The sequence below is a fragment of the Nicotiana sylvestris genome, chromosome 10 (genome assembly GCF_000393655.2).
Source record: "Nicotiana sylvestris chromosome 10, ASM39365v2, whole genome shotgun sequence".
Lineage (NCBI taxonomy): Eukaryota > Viridiplantae > Streptophyta > Magnoliopsida > Solanales > Solanaceae > Nicotiana > Nicotiana sylvestris.
In genome coordinates, this window is record NC_091066.1 from 149,268,490 (window position 1) to 149,289,600 (window position 21,111).

The 21,111-nt window shown below is 34.8% G+C and overlaps 3 protein-coding genes across 3 annotated transcripts; all 3 read left to right on the top strand.

Annotated features, from left to right (window-relative positions):
- Window positions 1-1,871: 1,871 nt before the first annotated feature.
- Window positions 1,872-6,035, top strand: LOC104239539 (uncharacterized). Its single transcript, XM_009794189.2, has 3 exons — window positions 1,872-2,266; window positions 4,433-4,506; window positions 5,449-6,035. Exons 1-3 carry the CDS (start codon window positions 2,012-2,014, stop codon window positions 5,528-5,530), a joined length of 411 nt encoding a protein of 136 aa, XP_009792491.1. The 5' UTR covers window positions 1,872-2,011; the 3' UTR covers window positions 5,531-6,035.
- Window positions 6,036-9,788: 3,753 nt separating this feature from the next.
- Window positions 9,789-16,493, top strand: LOC104239540 (phosphate transporter PHO1 homolog 10). Its single transcript, XM_009794190.2, has 14 exons — window positions 9,789-9,899; window positions 11,205-11,876; window positions 12,052-12,388; window positions 12,510-12,558; window positions 12,699-12,770; window positions 12,895-13,024; window positions 13,188-13,308; window positions 13,431-13,683; window positions 13,764-13,868; window positions 13,956-14,000; window positions 14,084-14,233; window positions 15,047-15,325; window positions 15,413-15,549; window positions 15,765-16,493. Exons 2-14 carry the CDS (start codon window positions 11,315-11,317, stop codon window positions 15,868-15,870), a joined length of 2,346 nt encoding a protein of 781 aa, XP_009792492.1. The 5' UTR covers window positions 9,789-9,899; window positions 11,205-11,314; the 3' UTR covers window positions 15,871-16,493.
- Window positions 16,494-17,172: 679 nt separating this feature from the next.
- On the top strand, window positions 17,173-17,712 carry LOC104239541 (uncharacterized). The gene has a single exon (XM_009794193.2). The coding sequence runs from the start codon at window positions 17,173-17,175 to the stop codon at window positions 17,710-17,712; it is 540 nt and encodes a 179-aa protein (XP_009792495.1).
- Window positions 17,713-21,111: the final 3,399 nt, after the last annotated feature.

A 21,111-nucleotide genomic window follows, 5' to 3' on the forward strand; every position in this document is an offset into this window, starting at 1 on the left:
AGCCATGGGAGGTGGGGTTTGGAAGGTTTGGAGAAGAAGATGAAAAATGAGAGAGGGGGGGGGGATGAGTGTTTTGTGTTTTTTTAGGGTTTTCTTCTTCTTCTTCTTCTTCTTTTTTTTTTGTAAAAAAAAATGAAAATGAAAAGGGGGAGTTGGGTTGTTGGTACTGGACCGGGTCGACCCAGTTCGAAATGGAATGGGTCGTTTTGAAAGATTGGATATTTTTTGGGCTTGTGGCTTGAATTAGAAGAAGAGGCCCAATTCCGACTTTCTTTATGTTCTCGCCCTCTTTTCTTCTTTTATTTTTCTAAAACTAAATTATAAAAATACTTAAATTATTATTAAGAACTAAATTAAGTTATAAAAGCGCAAATTAACTCCCAATAACAATTAACGCACAATTAAGTAATAATTAAGCATAAAATTGTATATTTGGACATTAAATGTTAAAAATGCAAACAATGCCTATTTTTGTAATTTTTATTTTTTTGTAAAACAAATTTAATTACTAACAATTGTAGAATTAAATCTTACATGCAAAATGCGACATATTTTTGTATTTTTATTAATTTAACAAATAAACATGCACAGACAAATACACATAATTATTCAAAAATATCACAAAATATCACAAAATTGCACACCAAAGAAAAATCATTTTATTTTTGAATTTTTTGGGAGTAATTCTCATATTGGGCAAAAATCACGTGCTTACAGTACTCATTCCCCTTTTGCGCATGTTTTTCATGTGCAGATCTAGGTACTGCGACTCAGTCCTATCACCCTTGAGGCGAGGTGACTGCTCCAGCGACTTCGAGGTATATCTGCCGCGTCCGCAGACCGAGGAATCCCTTTCTATTCTTGCTTTTAAGTATTAGCCCTTCTGTTCTGTTTTTGTTAGACATTCTGAATTTAGAGTACTGTGTAGTGATCCTTAGCTTGTGATTCATGGGTTTCCGGGTCTTGGAATTATGTATTGGTTTGAGAGTTAAATATTGTGTATACCGAGACATTGTTTTATCACTCTTCATTCTGTTTTAATTTATTTTTATTCCGCACTTTGGTTATCTTCCGCAATTTAGGCTTACCTAGTCGTAGAGGACTAGGTGCCGTCACGATTGTTCACGGAGGACGAACCGGGGTCGTGACATAAACATTTACAAGGGTGTATTGGTACTGATTTTTGACTTGTTTATTTATAGAGAAAATATGAAGATGTGAACAGACTAATTTTAAGTGTGAAATTGAGGCGCTGCATATTTGATGATTGGTATTATAATATAATTCGATATTTTATTCCTAGTAGTGTTGTTAATGTTGTCATTGAGAAGAAAACTGAACAACTCAATATAGGATCTAGATAAAACAAATATATACCAAATGCAAATTATTTTCGTAAATATTTCTTTAAGTAGAAAAGCAACTATATTGACCATTTGCATAGAATGAATACTTTCAGTAGGGGGAACAAACAGCTCAACACCACATGATAATTGATAATAGTATTATGTAGGGCAATGCGTAAACAAATGAGAAAACAAAGTATGTTCGAAAAACAGAGATCGGAAATAGCGAGAGAAACGAGTTTAATTAATAGCGAGATTTGCGTTAAAGAAAATTCGGAAGAATCCTTAATATCCCAAACTCGCGCGCCTATAAAAGGAATTATACATCTAAAAGAATTCTGCTTTAAATGAGTTGTTCAAAATTTGTAGACTAAATATGTCCAAGTCGGGTAATATGTTAATCATGGACATTTTTTATAATATAATTTTATATATGGTACAGGAATAAAAAAATCCCTTTTTAGTTCAAACGATTGGGTGTACTGCTATTTAAGTTAATTTTCTTTTTTCTAAATGGGTAATCCAAGCCCAATATTCTTGGCCCGTATGAATCCGTGGGCCTCAAGTTCAACCTGGGAAACCTTCTCCGACCTCTGTCACTTCCTCAGTTTCTTCATCATCTACTGAACTTAGTTCCTTTTGTGCGGAGCAGCGAAAAGTTGAAAATGGAGTTGATGTTAAGAAGCAGCCGAATGAAATCAAGTTACATATATAGCGTTCGAAGATTTTCCCACGCCATAGCCCAACCGGCACCGCTTGATAGAGCAGTAGTTAATCACCCAACAGCTTCATCACCATCGTTGGTTTTACCTGAATACGACAACAATTATAACAGCAATAACAACAACATAGGATTTATGCTCCCAAATTCACCTTTATTTGGTGGGTGTATGGAGCTCATGGCTGTTCCTAAGAAAAAGGTAACAAAGATCCTCTCTTTTTTCATTTTAGTCCTTTCTAACTAGGGTGCAAATGTATGAATTTTTGTAATTAGGCTGCAAATGAATGTTGTTTAAAGTGATGGTTAAGGTCATAAATTTAGTTATTAGTTGATGGCTATTTTTATCCTTTTACGGACAGGGTTTAGGGTTTTAGGATAACCATATTGCTTAGTGTTCTTTTAGGCGTCCTTACTGTTTAATATGGGGTATGCTTTCTTTTGCAGATATAGATTTTCATAGTATTAAGATGTTACCTGTCTGTTGAGTCTTGAGTTATGCTTTCACATTGCCATGTATTTTAGCTTTGAAAAGATACTGTTGGGAAGAACAGTGTTGCACAGCACGGTGGAGCTAGTAGGAGGGAAGGGGGTTCAATTGAATCCCCTTAGTCGAAACATTATACTGTGCAAGTAGGGCATAAATGAATGTTTTTTGGTATATATATATACCATTGAATCCCCCGGTACAAGGAAAAATTCTAGTGTAGCGGTGAATGGGTTCAAAAATTGCTTTGGTAAGAAGTTCAATTCTCACCTGTGACATTCTAGTATTTCTTTTAATCCCCTTATATAAATTCCTGGCTCCGCCACTGTGCACAACTTATTCTTGCATTAAGTTTTACCTTTGTACTCCTTTTTGTCTTCGTTCCCGAGATGTTATCGTCTTATTCTAATTAGGCAGTGAGATGACATAGTAACGTTACAAAGTCTCTCATGATCATATGTGAAGCAAAACCTTTTTTGTGTGCAGAGCTTTTGTGTATAGGCATGGTAGGTGATAGTTTCAGGATGTTTAGAAAGACGTCTTTAGGGAAAACATTTACCATCATGAGCTTTATTGGGGAAATAGAACCATCAGAGAACATAAGTCTGGGCAAAAATCCATCCTAATCGAAGCACTAAGAATATACGAATCCTGTAAATACATTTGGTGCCCTTAACTATATGTGTAGCGAAATGGCATAATTTTCGGTATTCCCTTGCAAAGTAGAAGAGATTAAGTTAAAGCGTGAGCTTTGTGTGGGTATTGGCGAGTGCTGGGTCAAATGAAAATGGGGTGGAGGGTGCAAATAGTTTCGGCAACATGGTGGCTTAGAATACAAAATGACCCTCTTTCCTTTTTTATTTTTTTAAAATTTTGGTCTTTATTCTCCTGCAAACCTCAAAGCTTGGATCAGATCAGGAAATTTCCAGACAGTTCTAGATATGAAAGTAGGTAGTAAAACTAAGCTTAAAAGCATAAAATGAAGTTGGTTGGGACCTCCTACTATTTTATTTTTTTGAGATATTGTGGAAGCTATTAACAATCAAAATGGGGTGGGGTTGGGGAAGCAATTGGATTCCAGTAAATACATGAATATGGAGTTGAGACTTAAATTAAGATGCCCAGAAATAAGATTTCGCTATCATATAAAATTGTAAGTGTTGTACTGAAATGATGGGATTACATTTTGGCTGTTTATTCACAATTAGTAACAGTTTAGCTACGTGCCTTAGAAATATCCTGATCTTAACTACCCCTTCGGACAATAAACTGAATGCTGGTAAACTTGTGGCTTTGTAGAGGCCCCTGTATATATATCTCTACCGCCTTTTTGTTAATAATTGGCAGCAAGATTGATAGCCTTTCTCACTTTAATAGGTTATTCATGTGGAGGGGCTTTCTGCTTGCTTGTGCATATTCCACAAGAAATTTCTGCTTTCCTTTTTTCTTCCCTTTTAAGTTAAAAATCATTTCAGTAATGTTGCACTAAGATGGTGGCAAAAATTTATATGGTGTAACATTTACGCTTCCAGAAGAATATATTCAACTATCTACACAAAAAGGAATGTATTCAATCCTTACAAGCACCTTTCTTCGCTTTTTCTGGAGAGAGTCATATGTTGGATTTTGAACCTTTATCTGAAATATTGGAACCTTCTCAATTAGCCTACCTCCTTGACCCCCTTCTTAGTGCTTTTTTGCATAGTTTGCTTGCCAGCTTGGCACACTTGTTTAAATTTCCATATTTATTCACTTGCCAAAATGCATGTTCAAGCTGTGAGGTTGTGTGTGGCACAGAGAGACTGTGTATGCATATACGTGTTACATAGTTAACATTTTATCATATTTTATTATTCTGATAGGATATGCTTGATAATGCAGGTTTCCCCTCATAAGAGAGGCATAAGAAATGGACCAAAGGCTCTAAAACCAGTGCCAGTGATTATGCGTTGCAAGTAAGAGCTTTATGCCAAGAAAATGAACAAGTTATATTTCATGCTTCTTCCCATAACTTAATCTCAAATGTAACGTATTCAAGCATGAAATGTTTAGCTAGTAAGCTAAAATCCTGAGTTTTCTACTTAGCTTGTAAATAATGGAAGGTTGGATATATCGACATTTGTATGTTTCTCCTAGTACTTCTGAAATACTATTATTCGTCCTATCATCAAACCAGAGACCAGAGGCTCAACAAAACAAAAAGTATAGTACATCGTCTTTCCCTATAATGGAACTTTCATGCTGGAACAAGAACTAGCATAAAAGTCGATCTATGTCTCAAGGGTAGTTTTGATAGGTGGAAAGCCCCTCAAAAGAGGGGAACAATAAAAAAGTAAAAGTGTACCTGGGTCACCGATAAATTGAAAAAAGGTTGGCAAGGAGGAAAAAGATTGTTTCTCTTTCATCACATATCCCATTATTGAGCTTGCATTGGCTGTCCAATGGTGTAAGCCTTTAAGATTTTACCTGGTTGTCTGATCTTAGCTCAGTGGACAGACTAAAGCCTTTTGCTTCTTAAGTGTTTTCCGAGTCGATGGGTTTTAAGTATGATTTGCTGCAAGGTAACATCTTGCTTGAATGATTGTTAAACAATAAGATTATGATTGTTTACACATACAAAAAAAATTCTGTAGGGAAATTGAAATTTTAAATGATGATATTTGAAAGACATGCATGATTTTTGTGATTCGGGTGTGAGTTTTTATCGCCACCATGATGTTTATCTTGGTCCTCAGTAAGGAAGACAACTGCTTAATGTCATGTTTCTTTTTTCTTGTCTAATGCAACGATTTTGTTGTGCTCTCAGTTCCCTTTTTTTTGTTGGTCTTTGTCTTGGTCTACTACTCTATTCCATGCTAATACTCTTGACATTCTTCTGCTTGGAAATAACCTTGTAGGGTTTGCGGTCAAGTCAAATTACCACATTTCTTCTGCTGCAGTGGAATTAAGCCTGGTGATGAGAATAGTTCCAACAGTTGATCAACTTGAAGTGGAGCGTCCAACATAATTTCTTCAATTTCAACTTTGTCGTTCTTGTAGAGTACCTTTTGTTTGACAGAGAGAAGGCTGCACGATAGTGTAGGCCGCTTGCTGAAGAACCTGTTTTGCATGTCTAAGTAGAACTGTGTTAGTTGTATTTCTTCGAAGTCTTCCCTTTGATTGATGACGATTAGTTCTTGAAAATCACAAAGCACAAGAATTCGTAGACTAGAGCACGTAGTAGTGCAAGTCATCCCACATTCATTTCTCTGGAACGAAGTAAATTCAAAAATTTTATAGAATTCTTTATGCCCCCTGAGTGAAGAAACAAGAACTTACATCAAGATCGTCTATTCTCTATGACTTTGTCAGAACTGTTCATGTACTTCCTGAAGTTGCACCTTATGCTAGCTGAGTATGAGAGGTTTTTATTGTAACATGCTCCTTACTTTAGTTTCTCCATTTACAGGTTAAGTTGTACCAAAGAGCAGAGTTCTTTTGTTGAAGATTTGTTCTTCTCTCTATGGTATTGATAGTTGGTATGTGTTAGAAACGATTAGGCTGGTTGAAGCTGCTAACCTGTGTTTATACAATTGAAGGGTTGGATTTCTTTCCCATGCAAGACATCACAAAAAACATTTTTTGAATTTTGATGTTGAATCGTGATTTGAATTTGTTTTACCTATACCGGAAACCTGGAAAATGGTGGTGTTATATAATTTGGTAAAGGGCGTAACTGAATTCCCTTCGCCTGAAAATAGTATTGTGTATGTGTATTTTTTTTTTTTTTTGTCACAACATGGCATTAGTTTAAGCCTTTATTTTCTAGAGAATGTTTGGTGATGTTGGAAGAAATTCTTGCCAATGACTTCATTTTAGGAATTGCCCATTTTTAATGAGGAAAGATATCATAGGAGTTGTTGGATGATAAACAATTAAGCATACTAACGTAGACATACTAGCATAGAAGATGGAGACCAATTAATTAGAAACGTAGAAAGAGGAAAGCCTAGTTCCTTGTAAGATGACTTATTGACTTGCATTAAATTTTGACATCTATCTAATTTGACAATTAACCCAAGCATGGCTTGGCTTTTACACATCACAATTATCCAAAACAAGAATTATATCTTATGTAATGCCCTCAATTTTAATGATTCTTTTATAGTTTTGCTTACTCGTACAATGTGTTATGACTAGACACAATGAGATAATTGTATCATAAATTACTCAAAATGACCTTTACATTATTTTCATTGACCATCTAAACAGTAGAATATTATAAAAGCAAGTTCTTGTGAAACCTCCACACACACAACCGCCCCCAAAAAAAAAAATATAAACTAAAGATAGAAGCAAAATTAGAAGTATGATGAGGAAACTTGACAGTCGCTATATGTAGAAATAATATATTACAATCAAAGGGGGAAGAGGAAGGAATATGCGGTTTTTGGGATAAGTAAGAACGCAGCCATGTTGTTTAACGCTAGATGATAAGTATATTATATCATTGCCAACATAGGTACAGTTGAGAGTTGAAAAAATATACATAGATCCAAAGAAACAAGCTTTTGGGATTAGCACGTTGACATTCAATCACATCTTTACATTTATGGGTACGTCAAACTTAGATCCTTGCCCAGGTAACGTGATTGCCCTTACTCATTTTTTTATATTGATAGTATTTAAGCCAAGTTTACGTGTATATTGACTAATTTATTATGTTCTTTTTTTTACCTCCCACAAATAGAAACACTTAGGTGACTTTGTTTATCAAGATGTATGGATAAAATAAGTAAAAACAAGCTGGTGTTGCTAGAGGAGTATATGGATCGAGTTGGTTCGATTTTTATCAAAATCAAACCAAACTAACTATATCAGTTTGAATTGGTTCGGTTTTGTCGGATTTTTCAAGATTTTCAAGTTTTTTTTTACTTAAATATTATTTTAATCTTACTTTATTAAATTTTTGATAACAAGTATATGTTTAGTAAAAAATATAAAAAATTGACAAACATATTATCTATTAAAATATTCTTATGACAAAATTTTCTTAGTATAACACATAATAGTTAACTTTTTAGTCGTCTGACAATAATGTTTCGTTGATGTACACTTTCAAGGTTAACCGAATTTAGTAATTAAATATAAAAATCAATAAGATACCTAAATAATAATAATCACTTCACATTCGTAAAAGATATAACAATTTAGTAGATCTTAACATATGATATGAATACGAAAGAACAAAGAGATTAACACCTTTCAGTAAAACTTGATGAGAAAGTGATCATACAATTCATTATTTAAGGTTAATAAATATGGAGCACTTCATATACTATTAATCCCGCAAGATAATCCCAAATATTTCTAGATATTTTCTAAAGAAAATCTTAAAAGTATATACGAAAATTATATATTTATAAGTCGGTTTGGTTTGGATTTTTTACTCAATACCAAACCAAATCAAACCAAACCTAGTCGGATTTTTTAATCGGTTTGGTTTGACTTTTTGGTTTGATGCGGTTTTCCGGTTCGATTTGTATACCCCTAGGTGTTATTCAGATGCCCATGACGGAAGGTGTGCTGATGAGGGCGCGCCAAAGAGGATTGACATGCTTCTAGGTTGACAAACTTATGAAGGAGTGCACATGTCACCTTAGGCGAATCTCATATCAAAATAGGCGAGGAAAATGAAGAGCATTATGAGGTATGACATAAGTTCACATGGTATTGGTATGTGTGCTTTTGGGGATCGAAGTGGCATAACCCGAAAGACAAATCCATGAGAGGCCAGGTCCAAAGCGGACAATACGTGCCATGGATTTAGATCGTGACAAATATGGTATCAGAGCTGAATCTCTACGATGGTGGGGCAAAGAAAGTGAAAAGCTTTATGATACAAATTTGTATATCGTACACGCTCGAAAAATAACACCATGAAAAATCCGAAAACGGATAATACATGTTATAAACCTGGATCGTGACAATCACTGGAACGCACCAAATAACTTTTGTTAGTGCGCAATGATAAATTCCGAAACCAACTTTAGAAAATGCGTTACGAAAGTCATTTGAAAAAGTTTATACTCTTTCTATCTCAAAAATTTATTAAACTTACAATTAAAATCCCAACCTTCCCCACCAACATTCGAGGGCCATACCTATTATTGAGCACTAAAATTAAAATCTCTTACTTTCCCCTATAGTGAAGGAAAAAGGAATAATATATTTTTTTGGGTACGAAAAAGAGAATGTTTGACAAAAATGTTGCGTATAAAATTGCTATAGCAATGAGGACCGCCACATTAGCATCAAATTCCGCAGAAATTCACACCATGAAACAGAAAAAAAAAAAAAACAGCTACTGTGCTGAGGACACGTGTTCAATAATGGACGACCTAACGAATCTGATAAGTACAAAAATGGCATATCCTCTGTGGTCGAGTTCACCGTAACCTTCTCTCTTCAGGGTCTACTCTAAAATCTATCATTATACTAACATTCGATCATTATGATTCAATTCTAAATTAAGTAAAATAATTATATTAGTTATTCATCATAACATAGTTTTATTTATGTTGACAGTTAATTTGCCGTAATATTTTTTCTTTTTATACCTACTCAATGTAATGTAGAAATGACACGAGGTGGCCATTTTAAATGGATGCTATTTAAAAATTGGTCATTGCATCCTCAATTTTAAATTTCTAGTTTAATTTTTCAGGACATAAATATTCTGAATTATCCCGAAGTTAAGATTTTTAGTTTACAAATTTAGGATAAAATAAGTACTGACTAATACGGCTATCTGTGCACTGTGGGGGCTTGTAGTAGGTTAACAATTTATATAAAACTAATTAATTTATGACAAATTCTCACAAATAGAATGCAAACATGTTATTTGCTTGATATTAGACTTAATAGTAGTTGTTATCCAAAATTAAGCATTGTTTTTTCTTTTTTAAACATTAAAATATCAAATTTAAATACACACTGAAATATTTGAATATTGAACGCTTCAGACTTAGTGTTTTTTTCAACATGTGAAATGTGAAGGTTTATAATTTATCTTTACCAATAAAAAGATTGTCGTATAGGTTAAAAAAGGCGAAAAATTCTAAAGTCAACACAAAGCAGAACGTCGATTGCTTGAGAGCATAGTATTACGGTAGGTTAAGTAACACGAGATTACCCAGAGTCCTAAATAACTAAAACGAGCGCGTTACAGCTGATGATTGTCTGTTGATATTACAATTCAAAACTTGTACTATAAATTCGCAGCATTTATTCACATTCTAAAAAGTTCTTCTTCATCCATTCTCCAGTTTCTGCATCACCTACCTTTTCAAAGTTCAAACGGTGAACGGTACCGACCAATTTCACACTTTTTTTTTGTATAATGCAACATGCATGTGTTTTTTGTAGTTTTCACAATATGTATGTGCGCGTTTGTTTGTGTTTGTGTTTGTGTTTTTGGCACATAAATTACAGGGAAAATGAATCGTGGCTCTGGGGCATTGAGCTCTACATGTAATTATATTTACATTCTGTATTGAAGGAAGTTTCTGGTTCTGGGTTTTGCATTTGAGTTGAAGCATAATTGGTAAAGTGGAAAGGTTGTTGGTTTGTATTTCAATATTGTATGCTTAGTTCAATGTGCACTATTATCAGCTTAATGATATTCTTACGTGGAGTACTAATTAGTATAAGCTATTTTTGAAAGGCGAACTATTGGAAATCTGAAGTTTTTGTCCAATTAGCTTCTCCACGTTTCTCGTTCAGTGACCCAAATTGGTTTGAGTGATTGCTTCTTACCCAAGTTGGCAAACTTGATTAGATTCTGGTGATTTCTGAGAGAAAAGCATGAGTTGCTGATTGCAATACTCGATAGTAGGATTTATGAACTAAGCAGAGAAAAGTATGAGTTGCAGATCACATATATACTTGATAGTGATGATTTTTAGCATTTTAGTAAAATTTAACATATAATAACTGGCTAGTTACCATTTTTACTAGGTCATCAATTAATGTTTATCATAGATATTTACTTGTAATTACTCGTCCATATATAGAACTTAAAACTCTACCTGATATGGTAGGCCAATTGAGGGATAGCTTCCGGTACAAATGTGGATTCGTTGGATTCGTCAAAATGAGAAGTCCCTGTAGCTAGTCATTGCTTCACCTGATGATTGAAAAGATGGAGTAAACTTCAGCCCATCACTAAAATTGATATATAGACTTGTGTTTAAATGCTAGCTTTCTTCTTAGCGTTGGAAAGGTCCCAAGTAATATTATTCCAGTGCCTCTTCAACCATAGCAAAAGTTTCTATCTCTCTTTGTTTCTTCTCATTCTTATTTGTGGGAAGGAGGAATAAGTTGTTAGTTTAGCCTCCTCTATTCATCTGATTTTATATCTTTGCTTGGATTTTCACATTTTCTTCTAAAGCGCTGATCTGAGATATTATGAGCTAAATTGAAAGGCAGATAGAATAAACTTTGTGATACTGATTTTTTTGTGTAATTGGATGCCCAATTCTCATTTTCTATGTCAGTTGTTAATAGCACATTGTTCTGTCATGCTAATCCATGCAGGAAAAATATATAGTTCCATTTATTATTTCGAATCTTTATCTCACTGAAACTCGATCAATTGAATGTGAGTTTGCAGATATATCCTCAGCAGTAAGGCTTTTGCTTTCAGTAAAGGGTATAACTATTAAGTTTCAGGCGGTCATAAACAGATAAAAATAAAACATTGGAGTTTGTTGAGTCACAAGAATGAAGTTTGGTAAGGAATTCAAACGGGAAATGGTCCCAGAGTGGATAGAAGCTTATGTGGATTACAATGGACTCAAACAAATATTACAGGATATCCGCCGTTCCAAGGAAAGCAAACAGCCTCCAACTCCTGCAAGAAGTTTAGACCAGAGGTTGGCATTATATCGGAACTTTAGTGGTCTAAATCTACAATCCAGTACTCAGAATACTGGTGATATTGAGGACCAGGTGATAGCAGTGAACACGGTGCAACATGAAAACTCCGGAAAGTTTTACATAACAAAATTCCTGGGATCTCCTGAAGGAGCAGAGAATGAAATTAGTTTCTTTAACAAACTAGACCATGAGTTCAACAAGGTTAATACCTTCTATAAGGACAAGGTGGATGAAGTCATGAGGGAAGTAACTTTGCTGAATAAGCAGATGGATGCGTTGATTGCTTTACGTATCAAGGTGATGGATCCTGGTTTCGATGCTTTTGGCTCCCTTCAACGTCTTTCATTTGACATTAACAATTCAACGCCCTCGAGGATTACATCTCCTCTCAGAATGACAACTGTAGGTATGGGAGACAACCGCATGCACTTCATGAATTTCACATATAGACTATCTTTACCTTAATGGTGTAATTAAGCAGAAATAAATGAGATTCAGGAGAATATTTTTTGCCTTAGATGATGTTTATGTTATTTGGTTTTAGTGCATTTTCAGATTCTTAACTAACTGTCAATGTACAGATACAGATCATATGACTGTCGGCACAAGTTTCGACCCAAGTTACAGCAGACAGGGTTCTAGTACTAATGCCTCACATCCTAAGGTTCCCATTAACCGTAATACTTTAAGAGAGAAGAGAGATATCGATTCACATAAATCAGATCCTCTTGAAATCCTAGATCACATTAAGATTGTTAATACTTTTGAAAGTCCCATGTCGACTATAAGAGGTGTTTTGAGAGAATCCAAAGAGAATGATTTGAGTTATAAGAAAGAGGAACTAAAGAAGGTTGAACAGAGGCTGAAGATTATTTTCTTTGAGTTCTATCAAAAACTTCGCCTTCTAAAACACTTCAGGTACTGGAAAATAGAGCTTGATTTGCTTTCCTTTCCAAAATAATTCTGTCAATTTACTTTAATTTTCTATACTCGATGGCTCTCTGTACTGGCCTGCTAATTTTTGGATGAATTGTACCAGCTATATGAACCTTTCTGCATTGGCCAAGATCCTCAAAAAATATGAAAAGGTCAAGTTTCACTAACCAAAATCTTATTTGCATTACATCAGTTACAAGTGAGCAACATTCTGAACAAGCACCAAAAATGCTTCAGTCTGTCACTTTGGATCTTGAGATCCTAAAATGTTGAATCTTTTTTCCGAGTGCAGATTACATCTAGAAAAGCAGCAAGGTCATACATGAAAATGGTGGATAAATCTTACCTTGGAAGCTCTGAGGAGGTTAGTCTAATCTATCTTTCCACCATTAGGATTATGGCATACTTTTAAACTGAAATTTTTATCACGCTGGATGCCTTTTCTTGAAAATGACTATATACATTGATGGTATCATGTCATTCTTTAGGTTACTAGTCTTCTGGACAGGGTAGAGACCACCTTCATCAAGCATTTTTCACACTCAAACCGCAGAAAAGGCATGAAAATATTGCGTCCAAAGCATAAGATAGAGAAACATCGTATAACATTCCTGTCAGGCAAGTAATACAAACATATGATGTACTATCATTTTAAAGTGTAGAACCGACGGGACAGTCACTTTTTTCTTCAGATATAACATGATTTCAGTTTTTGGTTTTATGAAACCCTTTGTATTTTGGGCCTTCACTTTGATTCCAACTCGTCCTTCAAAATTTCCAGGTTTTCTCTCTGGCTGCTCGATTGCTCTACTAGTTGCTTTTATTCTATTAAGAGATGACAGAAAGCTGATGGATAAAGAAGAAGGGACCTCTTATTTGGACAAGATAGTCCCACTTTACAGGTAAAGAAGGATCAAACTCTTTTCTACTAAGATTTTACCAATACAAGCACAGGTGAAAACCCACATTTTTGAGTTCCTAAACCTGTAATTTGACTAGAGAAATGTTTTGAATTGTCTGGCAGTTTTTATGCATACATTGTGCTGCATATGCTTTTATATGCTGCAAACATATATTTCTGGAGGCGCTACAAAATAAACTATGCGTTTATCTTTGGTTTCAAGCAAGGAACCGAGTTAAGCTATAGGGAAGTCTTTCTTCTTAGTAATGGTCTCGCAATGCTCGTCTTTGCCGCTCTACTGATGCATCTGCACATGAATTCAAGAGCTGAAGAATATGTAACACGTATTGAATATGTTCCTTTGGGATTGATGACGGTAAGATTTTAGAGCTTTCTGACTGATCGGTTCTACTGCAGTTATATACTTTCTTTCACCAAAGATAATTCTGTATGCAGGTTCTTCTTTTTATTACTTTCTGCCCATTCAACATCATTTATCGCTCAAGTCGTTTGTTCCTTATAAGATGCATCTTTCGCTGCATCTGCGCTCCTCTTTACAAGGTAATTCGACAGATAATGGGTTGTAAATAAAAAACATATAGTTATCTCTGGGTGGGCTAACTCTCTTTAAATTCTCATTGTGTGCAGGTTACTCTTCCAGATTTCTTTCTAGCAGATCAACTTACTAGCCAGGTCTGTGATTTCCCTACATGTAGAGTTTAGTTTCTACTTCGTCTTTTAGTTGTTTAGTGGTTTTAACTTCCTACATAACACAGGTTGAGGCAATAAGGAGTTTGGAGTACTACATTTGCTATTATACGTGGGTTAAATCTTCTCACGGACATAATACGTGCCAAAGTCACAATGTGTATAACATATTTTACTTCATCCTAGCGGTCATACCATATTGGTTTCGGTTTTTCCAGGTCTGATATCTTCTTCTGATTGTTATTTCTCTACGATTAGTTGTGCATGTGAAAAGATGAGTGACACTAAGGATCTACCATCCTTCTTCTTTCAACTCTTATGATTCCTTGCCTCGACTTATTTCCAAGACGAGTTAATCTTCTAGTTTGTTTTGGCAATTATGAAATCTTACATTCCTTGTTCAGCTATATCGTAGGTGGCTTCAAAGCATAAATCAGGTTTTGTAAGGAAATCTCTTCTCTTAAGATATTTTCATCTTCTCAATAAAATACTGAATAACTGATATGTCTTGCTTCTATAGAAAATTGAAGTCTCAGCGATATTATCCTTCATGGTTAAGGATGCCATAACTAGTTGTAAGTAGAAATTCTCATAAGCATTGAACCTATAATTCCACTATGATATATGTGAACAATCCGAGTATCCAAACCAAGACCTAAGATAATGATGTAGTAGTCCTAGACTTTATAAACCCTTTTAAAAATCTGTACATAATCCCTGTGGAACAACTATTATCAACACCCTCCTGCATATTTAAACCAATTTTGTGCTTCATGCATGAACTTTAGCACAAACATATGAGTGGCAGAATATGGGCTTACAAAGGTTAGCTCTAATAGCTTGTGAAAGATATGAGCATCCGACTTAAAAACCTCATAGTAACGGTAGAGAGACGCCTTTGGAAGTCCTTACACAACCCACGTGGGCCAATTATATAACTGAACAATATCTTTATGCCATTTCTTTCAATACTCGAGCAGGAAATATTTTCCTTTAAAGTAGACTTACACCTGGTTATGCTTTCACTGTAGTGTATCCGTCGACTGTTTGAAGAGAAAGATCAGTCACAGGCATACAATGCCTTGAGATACTTTTTGACAATTCTGGCAGTTGTTATTAAAACAGCTTATAGTCTGAGAAAAAGTTTGGCTTGGGAGGTGTTGGCTATTCTTAGCTCACTTGTCACAACTCTTTTCAACACATACTGGGATATAGTTGTAGATTGGGGGTTATTGAGAAGGAAGTCCAAGAACAAGTTCTTGCGGGATAAGCTCGTACTGCGCCATAAAAGTGTATACTTCATAGCCATGGTAATTTCTATATAACAATTAAGTTGCTTCAATTCATCTTATGATGGGCTGGCAGCCACTCTAATCTTTTCTTCGACCTTCTCACAGGTCTTGGATGTCTTGCTTAGATTTGCTTGGCTACAACTGGTATTAAAATTTAATGTGCCTTCTTTGCAAGGAAGTACTGTCTCAAGCATATTTGCTTGCTTAGAAGTACTTCGACGTGGCATGTGGAATTTTTTCAGGTATGACCATCTTTGTCGCTGAATTTTTCTGTTTGGGGAGTCATTCCCATTCTCACGTCAATGATCACATTATGTCAAAGGGAGAATTTTTTGACTGACATATATTTATGATCTCGAAATTCTGTGAAATGACATTGGAACACTCTCACAGTCCAAGTTACAAATCTTCTTGATAATTGTACACGAACTGAGATAAAATTTTGATTTATTATCAGGTTGGAAAATGAGCACCTGAACAATGTAGGAAAATATCGCGCATTCAAGTCAGTACCACTTCCTTTCGTTTACCATGAAGAGGATGATGAGGACAAAGAAGAATAAAGATGAACATAATGTCTATCCATCAACTCATCAGATTGCTAGCAACTGCCAAGTTGTAGCAACCAATAAAAGTCATTCACAATGAAGAATTCATATGTCAAATGTTGCCTGATATAGTACAACATTTCACATCAAAGCTCAAGAAGTTTTCTACACTTCTGGACCTAAAGGAGGATCAGGAGAGTTGAACACATGTGAAAAGAGGTTAATGTTCAGAAACAAAGACTAGGTAGACTACAGAAGCTGCAGATTTCTTTAAGGGTTATTTTATTGGCCCTTAGCTACAGAACAAGGCAAGATCAATGGTGATGAGGAGGAGAGAGAGAATACAAAAAGTTACAAAAAAGAAAAAGAATAGAAAATGGATATATTCTTTAAAATTATTTAAATGTATAGTTGAAGTTCACAAATAGTGGATGCAATCACACGTACTACATCTGCCCATGGTATAGCGAATCAAGCAAACTTTTCTGTATTATTTTTTCAAAGCCAATAGTGCATTGTTCCTAGTTGAGAATGATTTTGAACTAGTGATTCATTGATATGTTCTCAAACTTCATAGGTTATTATATTCCTTTTGTTAACGAAACAATACCAAATATAGTATTTCGTTTTCCATTAAATGGTGTAATCCATATATTTTTTTCATTTTTCGTTGCTAAGCTTAACTGCTATCTAAAAGACACTAGTTGTGCCAGCCCTGAAAAATTAAAAGGCTACTTTTTATTTATTTATTATTATTAACAATTTTGATTGAATAAAATTAAAAACTGCCATTACCCGTGAGACAAATACGTTTGCTGATTCTCTTTTTACCTTGATTAAATAAGTACATAATCTATTCCAAAATAATCAGAATTTAATTAAGTCTCTTTATCTAGAATTTAATATTTAACATCGTCATTTTCTTTCAGTCATGCATAATTTCAGTGCAAAATATTATTCGAAATTAATCCTCCAAAAAATGAGATTAAAAAATCCTCTAAAAATAATGATAATGGAGATGCAGTATTTTCCTCTCTCAAAACAAAAAAAAAAGGAATTACTATTCCAGTTTTCTTGACTAATCATCCTTGACTTGTCCAAAACGAAAATACATCTGACTTTCTTCCTAAGAAAAAGAGAGACATACTTTTTAAATAAGAAGAAAAAGTATTAAAAAGAAAAAAGACCATGCCGAAAGAAAAGGAGTATTATTCTCTGGAGAAAGAGGGTTTAAGAAGAGGTTTATGAGCAGTCAGTGGAAACTTCTCTTCCACACTTTCAGACTCAAACCCTAGCTCCACCACAATCCCCAACACCATGTCTTCTTCCACAGAATCCTCACCGACCCACGAATCAAAATCCGATCTTGCACCGACCCACGAATCAAAATCCGAACTTGAACCGACCTGTCACCCCGAAACTGCTGAAACCCAAAACTCTAAAGAGGAAATCAAAGCAGGAACCCACGAAGAAAATGGAGAAAAAGAAAAAGACAGAGATACCAATTTGGAAGAAGAAGAAGAAGAAGAAGAGGGTGAATGTGGGTTTTGTTTGTTTATGAAAGGGGGAGGGTGTAAAGACGCATTTATTGACTGGGAAAAATGCATTGAAGAAGGGGAAAAGAACAAAGAGGATATTGTAGAGAAGTGTTTTGAGGTTACTTCTGCTTTGAAGAAGTGTATGGAAGCTCATAGTGATTATTATGCCCCTATATTACAGGCCGAGAAAGCTGCTGAGGCTGAATTGGAGAAGGAATTGGACAAAGAGAAGGAGAAAGAGGAGCAAGGAAATGATGATGGCGCTTCGAGATCCGTGTCCTTGGACCCTACATTGGACGGGAATTCAAATAGTTCTTAGCTAAATCAGGGCTAGTAAGTCACTGCAGAATAAAAAAAATTGATCTTTTTAAATATTGGGGGTGGGGGTTATAGGTGATTTTGATAATTAGAATGTGGGAAATTTAGGAGATTTTTTTGAATTGAGGGAAGAGAATTAAGAGCTTTTGGCTAATGATATAATTCCCATAACTGTACTGAATTTGCCTCAAATTTTAATCGTTATACGTTTCTTTTTTAGCTGAGTGATTAGTCGCATTTCTTTCGTGTCATTTAGTGTAGACGTTATAGTTTCTTCTGATTTTGTGATAATAATGATGCTGGATTGAGTAGAAGAAATCTTCCAGCTATGGCATTCAACTCTTGATCTGAATAAATAAGAATTTGATGTTAAATAAGAATTTGGTTATTAGCTACTTTTGGATAAATAAGAATTTGATGTTAATTTTTTGCTGCTGGAATTGGTATAGTAAATGTTATTTATGTGTAAATGCATCAATGAAAATCATATGGATTGACTACATTCTATCTTGTATTCTTCATCACTTAAGGAGTATCTTGTTCTTTCTGCAAGATTACATTTTTTAGAGCTTTGGTAATGTACAAGATAAGAATGCAAAATTTTCTGTTGTTTAGCGGAAGATCGACTAAGCAAGATAAGAATGTAAGATTTCATTTGTTAGAGATCTGGTAATATGCGTATTGCATCTTGTTTTTTTTTATAAGGTAAATTGTATTAATCAAAAGGGAGAAAACTCCTGTATACAAGAAGTATACCAAAAAGTAGAGAATTTACATCAGAACATGATTCTCTACAAAAGATGCCCAATCTTCTATACAAGTAGGGGCTATATGAGTGCACCAAAAAGCGATCAAAGATAAGATCCAGGCGCTAGTCATATAGTTTATCAAAGTAAATCTTAATAGTTGTAGTGGTATAACAGTGAGACATTGGTTTGATTACTCGTTGATGACATCAATCCCTTGTTTCTGAGAGCTCCCTGAAAATTTTATATTAACTTTCTGAAAACTATTTTGTTTTAAAGTCAACTTCATTTGCTTATCCAATGCAGTACAAGAGTTTTTGATTTTTTCCAATTGCTTGCTAAAGACGAGTAGTGAATGGTGTAACGTATCCCAAAAAAGGGTAGTGAATATGATACGATTGGCGTTTTTAGTGTTTCCCAGTCTTTGCCTTGCTCCATCTTTCCGTGTTGTTGCCTGCAAAAATTTTAAGTCACTAAACTGTTAATTATATACATCCTTACCATGTATAGCTTTTATTTATTTCCTTTAGAGATTTGACAATACAATGAAGTATATTTTTTAATTGTATCCTAATGTTGCTGCTGATCACCTGATCTTTCATAAACATACTCACTGTTCCATCGTATCATAATAATGGTGGGTATCTGCTTGTGCAATGCATTTTACCATCACTGAAGTTGTCCTCTGCATATGTACTATAAGCTGATGTGCCATCATGTTGTGCTGCTTCTTAAGCAGATGTCATACCCAGAGGAAAGTACTGTTTTAAGTTGGTAAATATGGTTATTTTTTATGGCTTCTTAACATTTACACCTGTATTCAGCAGTGTACCTTGGAAAATGTGTGGAAAGAAACTCTAGAAATTGTGATTGAAGTTTTAGATTGAGTTGGAGTCAAGTGACAACTAGATTAGAGGATATCTGGGGCTTGTGTTAGTGGTCTTCATATATGACTTTTCTCGAGTTTTGTCCAGTATTTCTTGATTGAATCTCCTTTTTCTGTGGCTAGCTAGAAATGGTCTTTTCCTCAAGTCAAATAAACTTCGTAGAAGGTAAGCTACTTCATGAAAGCTAAGGTGATGTAATGCTGTTTGTTTGTCTCATGCTTTCATTAGTAGTTCCTTTTGTGGGGGTGGGAGGGGGGGGATTGGTGGATGGTGACACAGTTGAACAAGGATTTGAATTATATTGTAGTTGTGCATTTCACTAATTGCTGTACACTTATTACAAAGTAACTCTCCTTTGGTTTACATGTTGCACTCCTCTTTATCTCAGGAAAACAGATCCTTTTTCTCTTGCACATTCGGTGCGGATAAGTTTTTATCGTTCTAGAATTAAAGGTGTTTTAAACAGGGTAAAGGGTGGTAAAACCTTAATGATAAACTAGCATCATATATATAAATTCTGGTAGTTCTGGCTCCACTTTTTTCATACTGATATCTCCTATCTATAAATTCGACTGTTCCAGTGCTTTATACTACGTATTCTTACAACGGTTGAGGATTGTTGTATACATGTTTTATTGAACTCTTATAAATGCCAGCATATTGCCACCTTAAGTACAAAAAGGATCACAAAATCTAGGTGGAAGCAAACTATTTTAGAGTTGAGCCATGGTATTCCCATTTAGGATTGGAGTGTAACAAATGAATGTTTTAGTTTCACATTAGACAATCAAGAAGAAAAAAGAAAAAGCAACCAAGTTGACCGACTCTTTGTGGTGATATGAACAACTATTCATATAATTTTAACTTTACATACTCTTAGCCTTTTAGTGGTAACTTTACATACTCTTAGCCTTTTAGTGGTGGCAAAATGTTTAAAAAAAAAATAGTTATCCACATATATTATTCATTAAAAATGGATTGAATAATAAACTTTTAAAAAGTGAATCAAATATTAGTAAGAATCATATTATCCACTTAGAAAATGGATAACCAATGAATAATTAATAAGTTTAATTTTTATATTTGTAAAATCCCAAATCAAGAGTTCCTCAAGTCTCTCAAAAGTGTTCATATTCAAAAATCATGAATAATATAAATATCTATATTATTTGTCATTACTCATTATCCGAGTTCCTTTTCAGAACTTACTCGGGTAGAGTGGCCCAAAAAGTGGTGGTTTAATTAGAGCAGCCCATCAGGCAATTTTGGGCTTAGACGACACAGGCCCGTTATCCTTCCACTGCACAGAGCGGGAGCTAAGCGTAACCGCTCTGTGGAACCAGCCTCACGCAGTTCGCCCCACTCTAGGAGCCAAGCAACCCATACCTTTGTCTGGGCCGCGTGACCCAACTCTGTGCTTGGATAGGGCAGGCCAGATATTAGCCACCAATATTCCACCACATTAATGCCCCTACTTGAGTTATAAGCCCACGTTACTGAGCTCGGCGATGTAAACTGTCTTCTCTATCAAATATAAAGTGACAAATATTATGTTAAATTAACGATGTGGGATACAACCTGCTTTGAAGATCTTCTATTGGATTAGTTCTTTTACTTTTGAACCAATGTAAAAAGATAAACTTCTTAAAAATTGGATGTCATATTCTATTTCTAAACCTCTATATGTGACTTATTGCAATTAAGCACCATCCCAAACTAAATTGAAATGTTTTGAACATTCAGAAGGTATCGATGCAAATGTTGTCC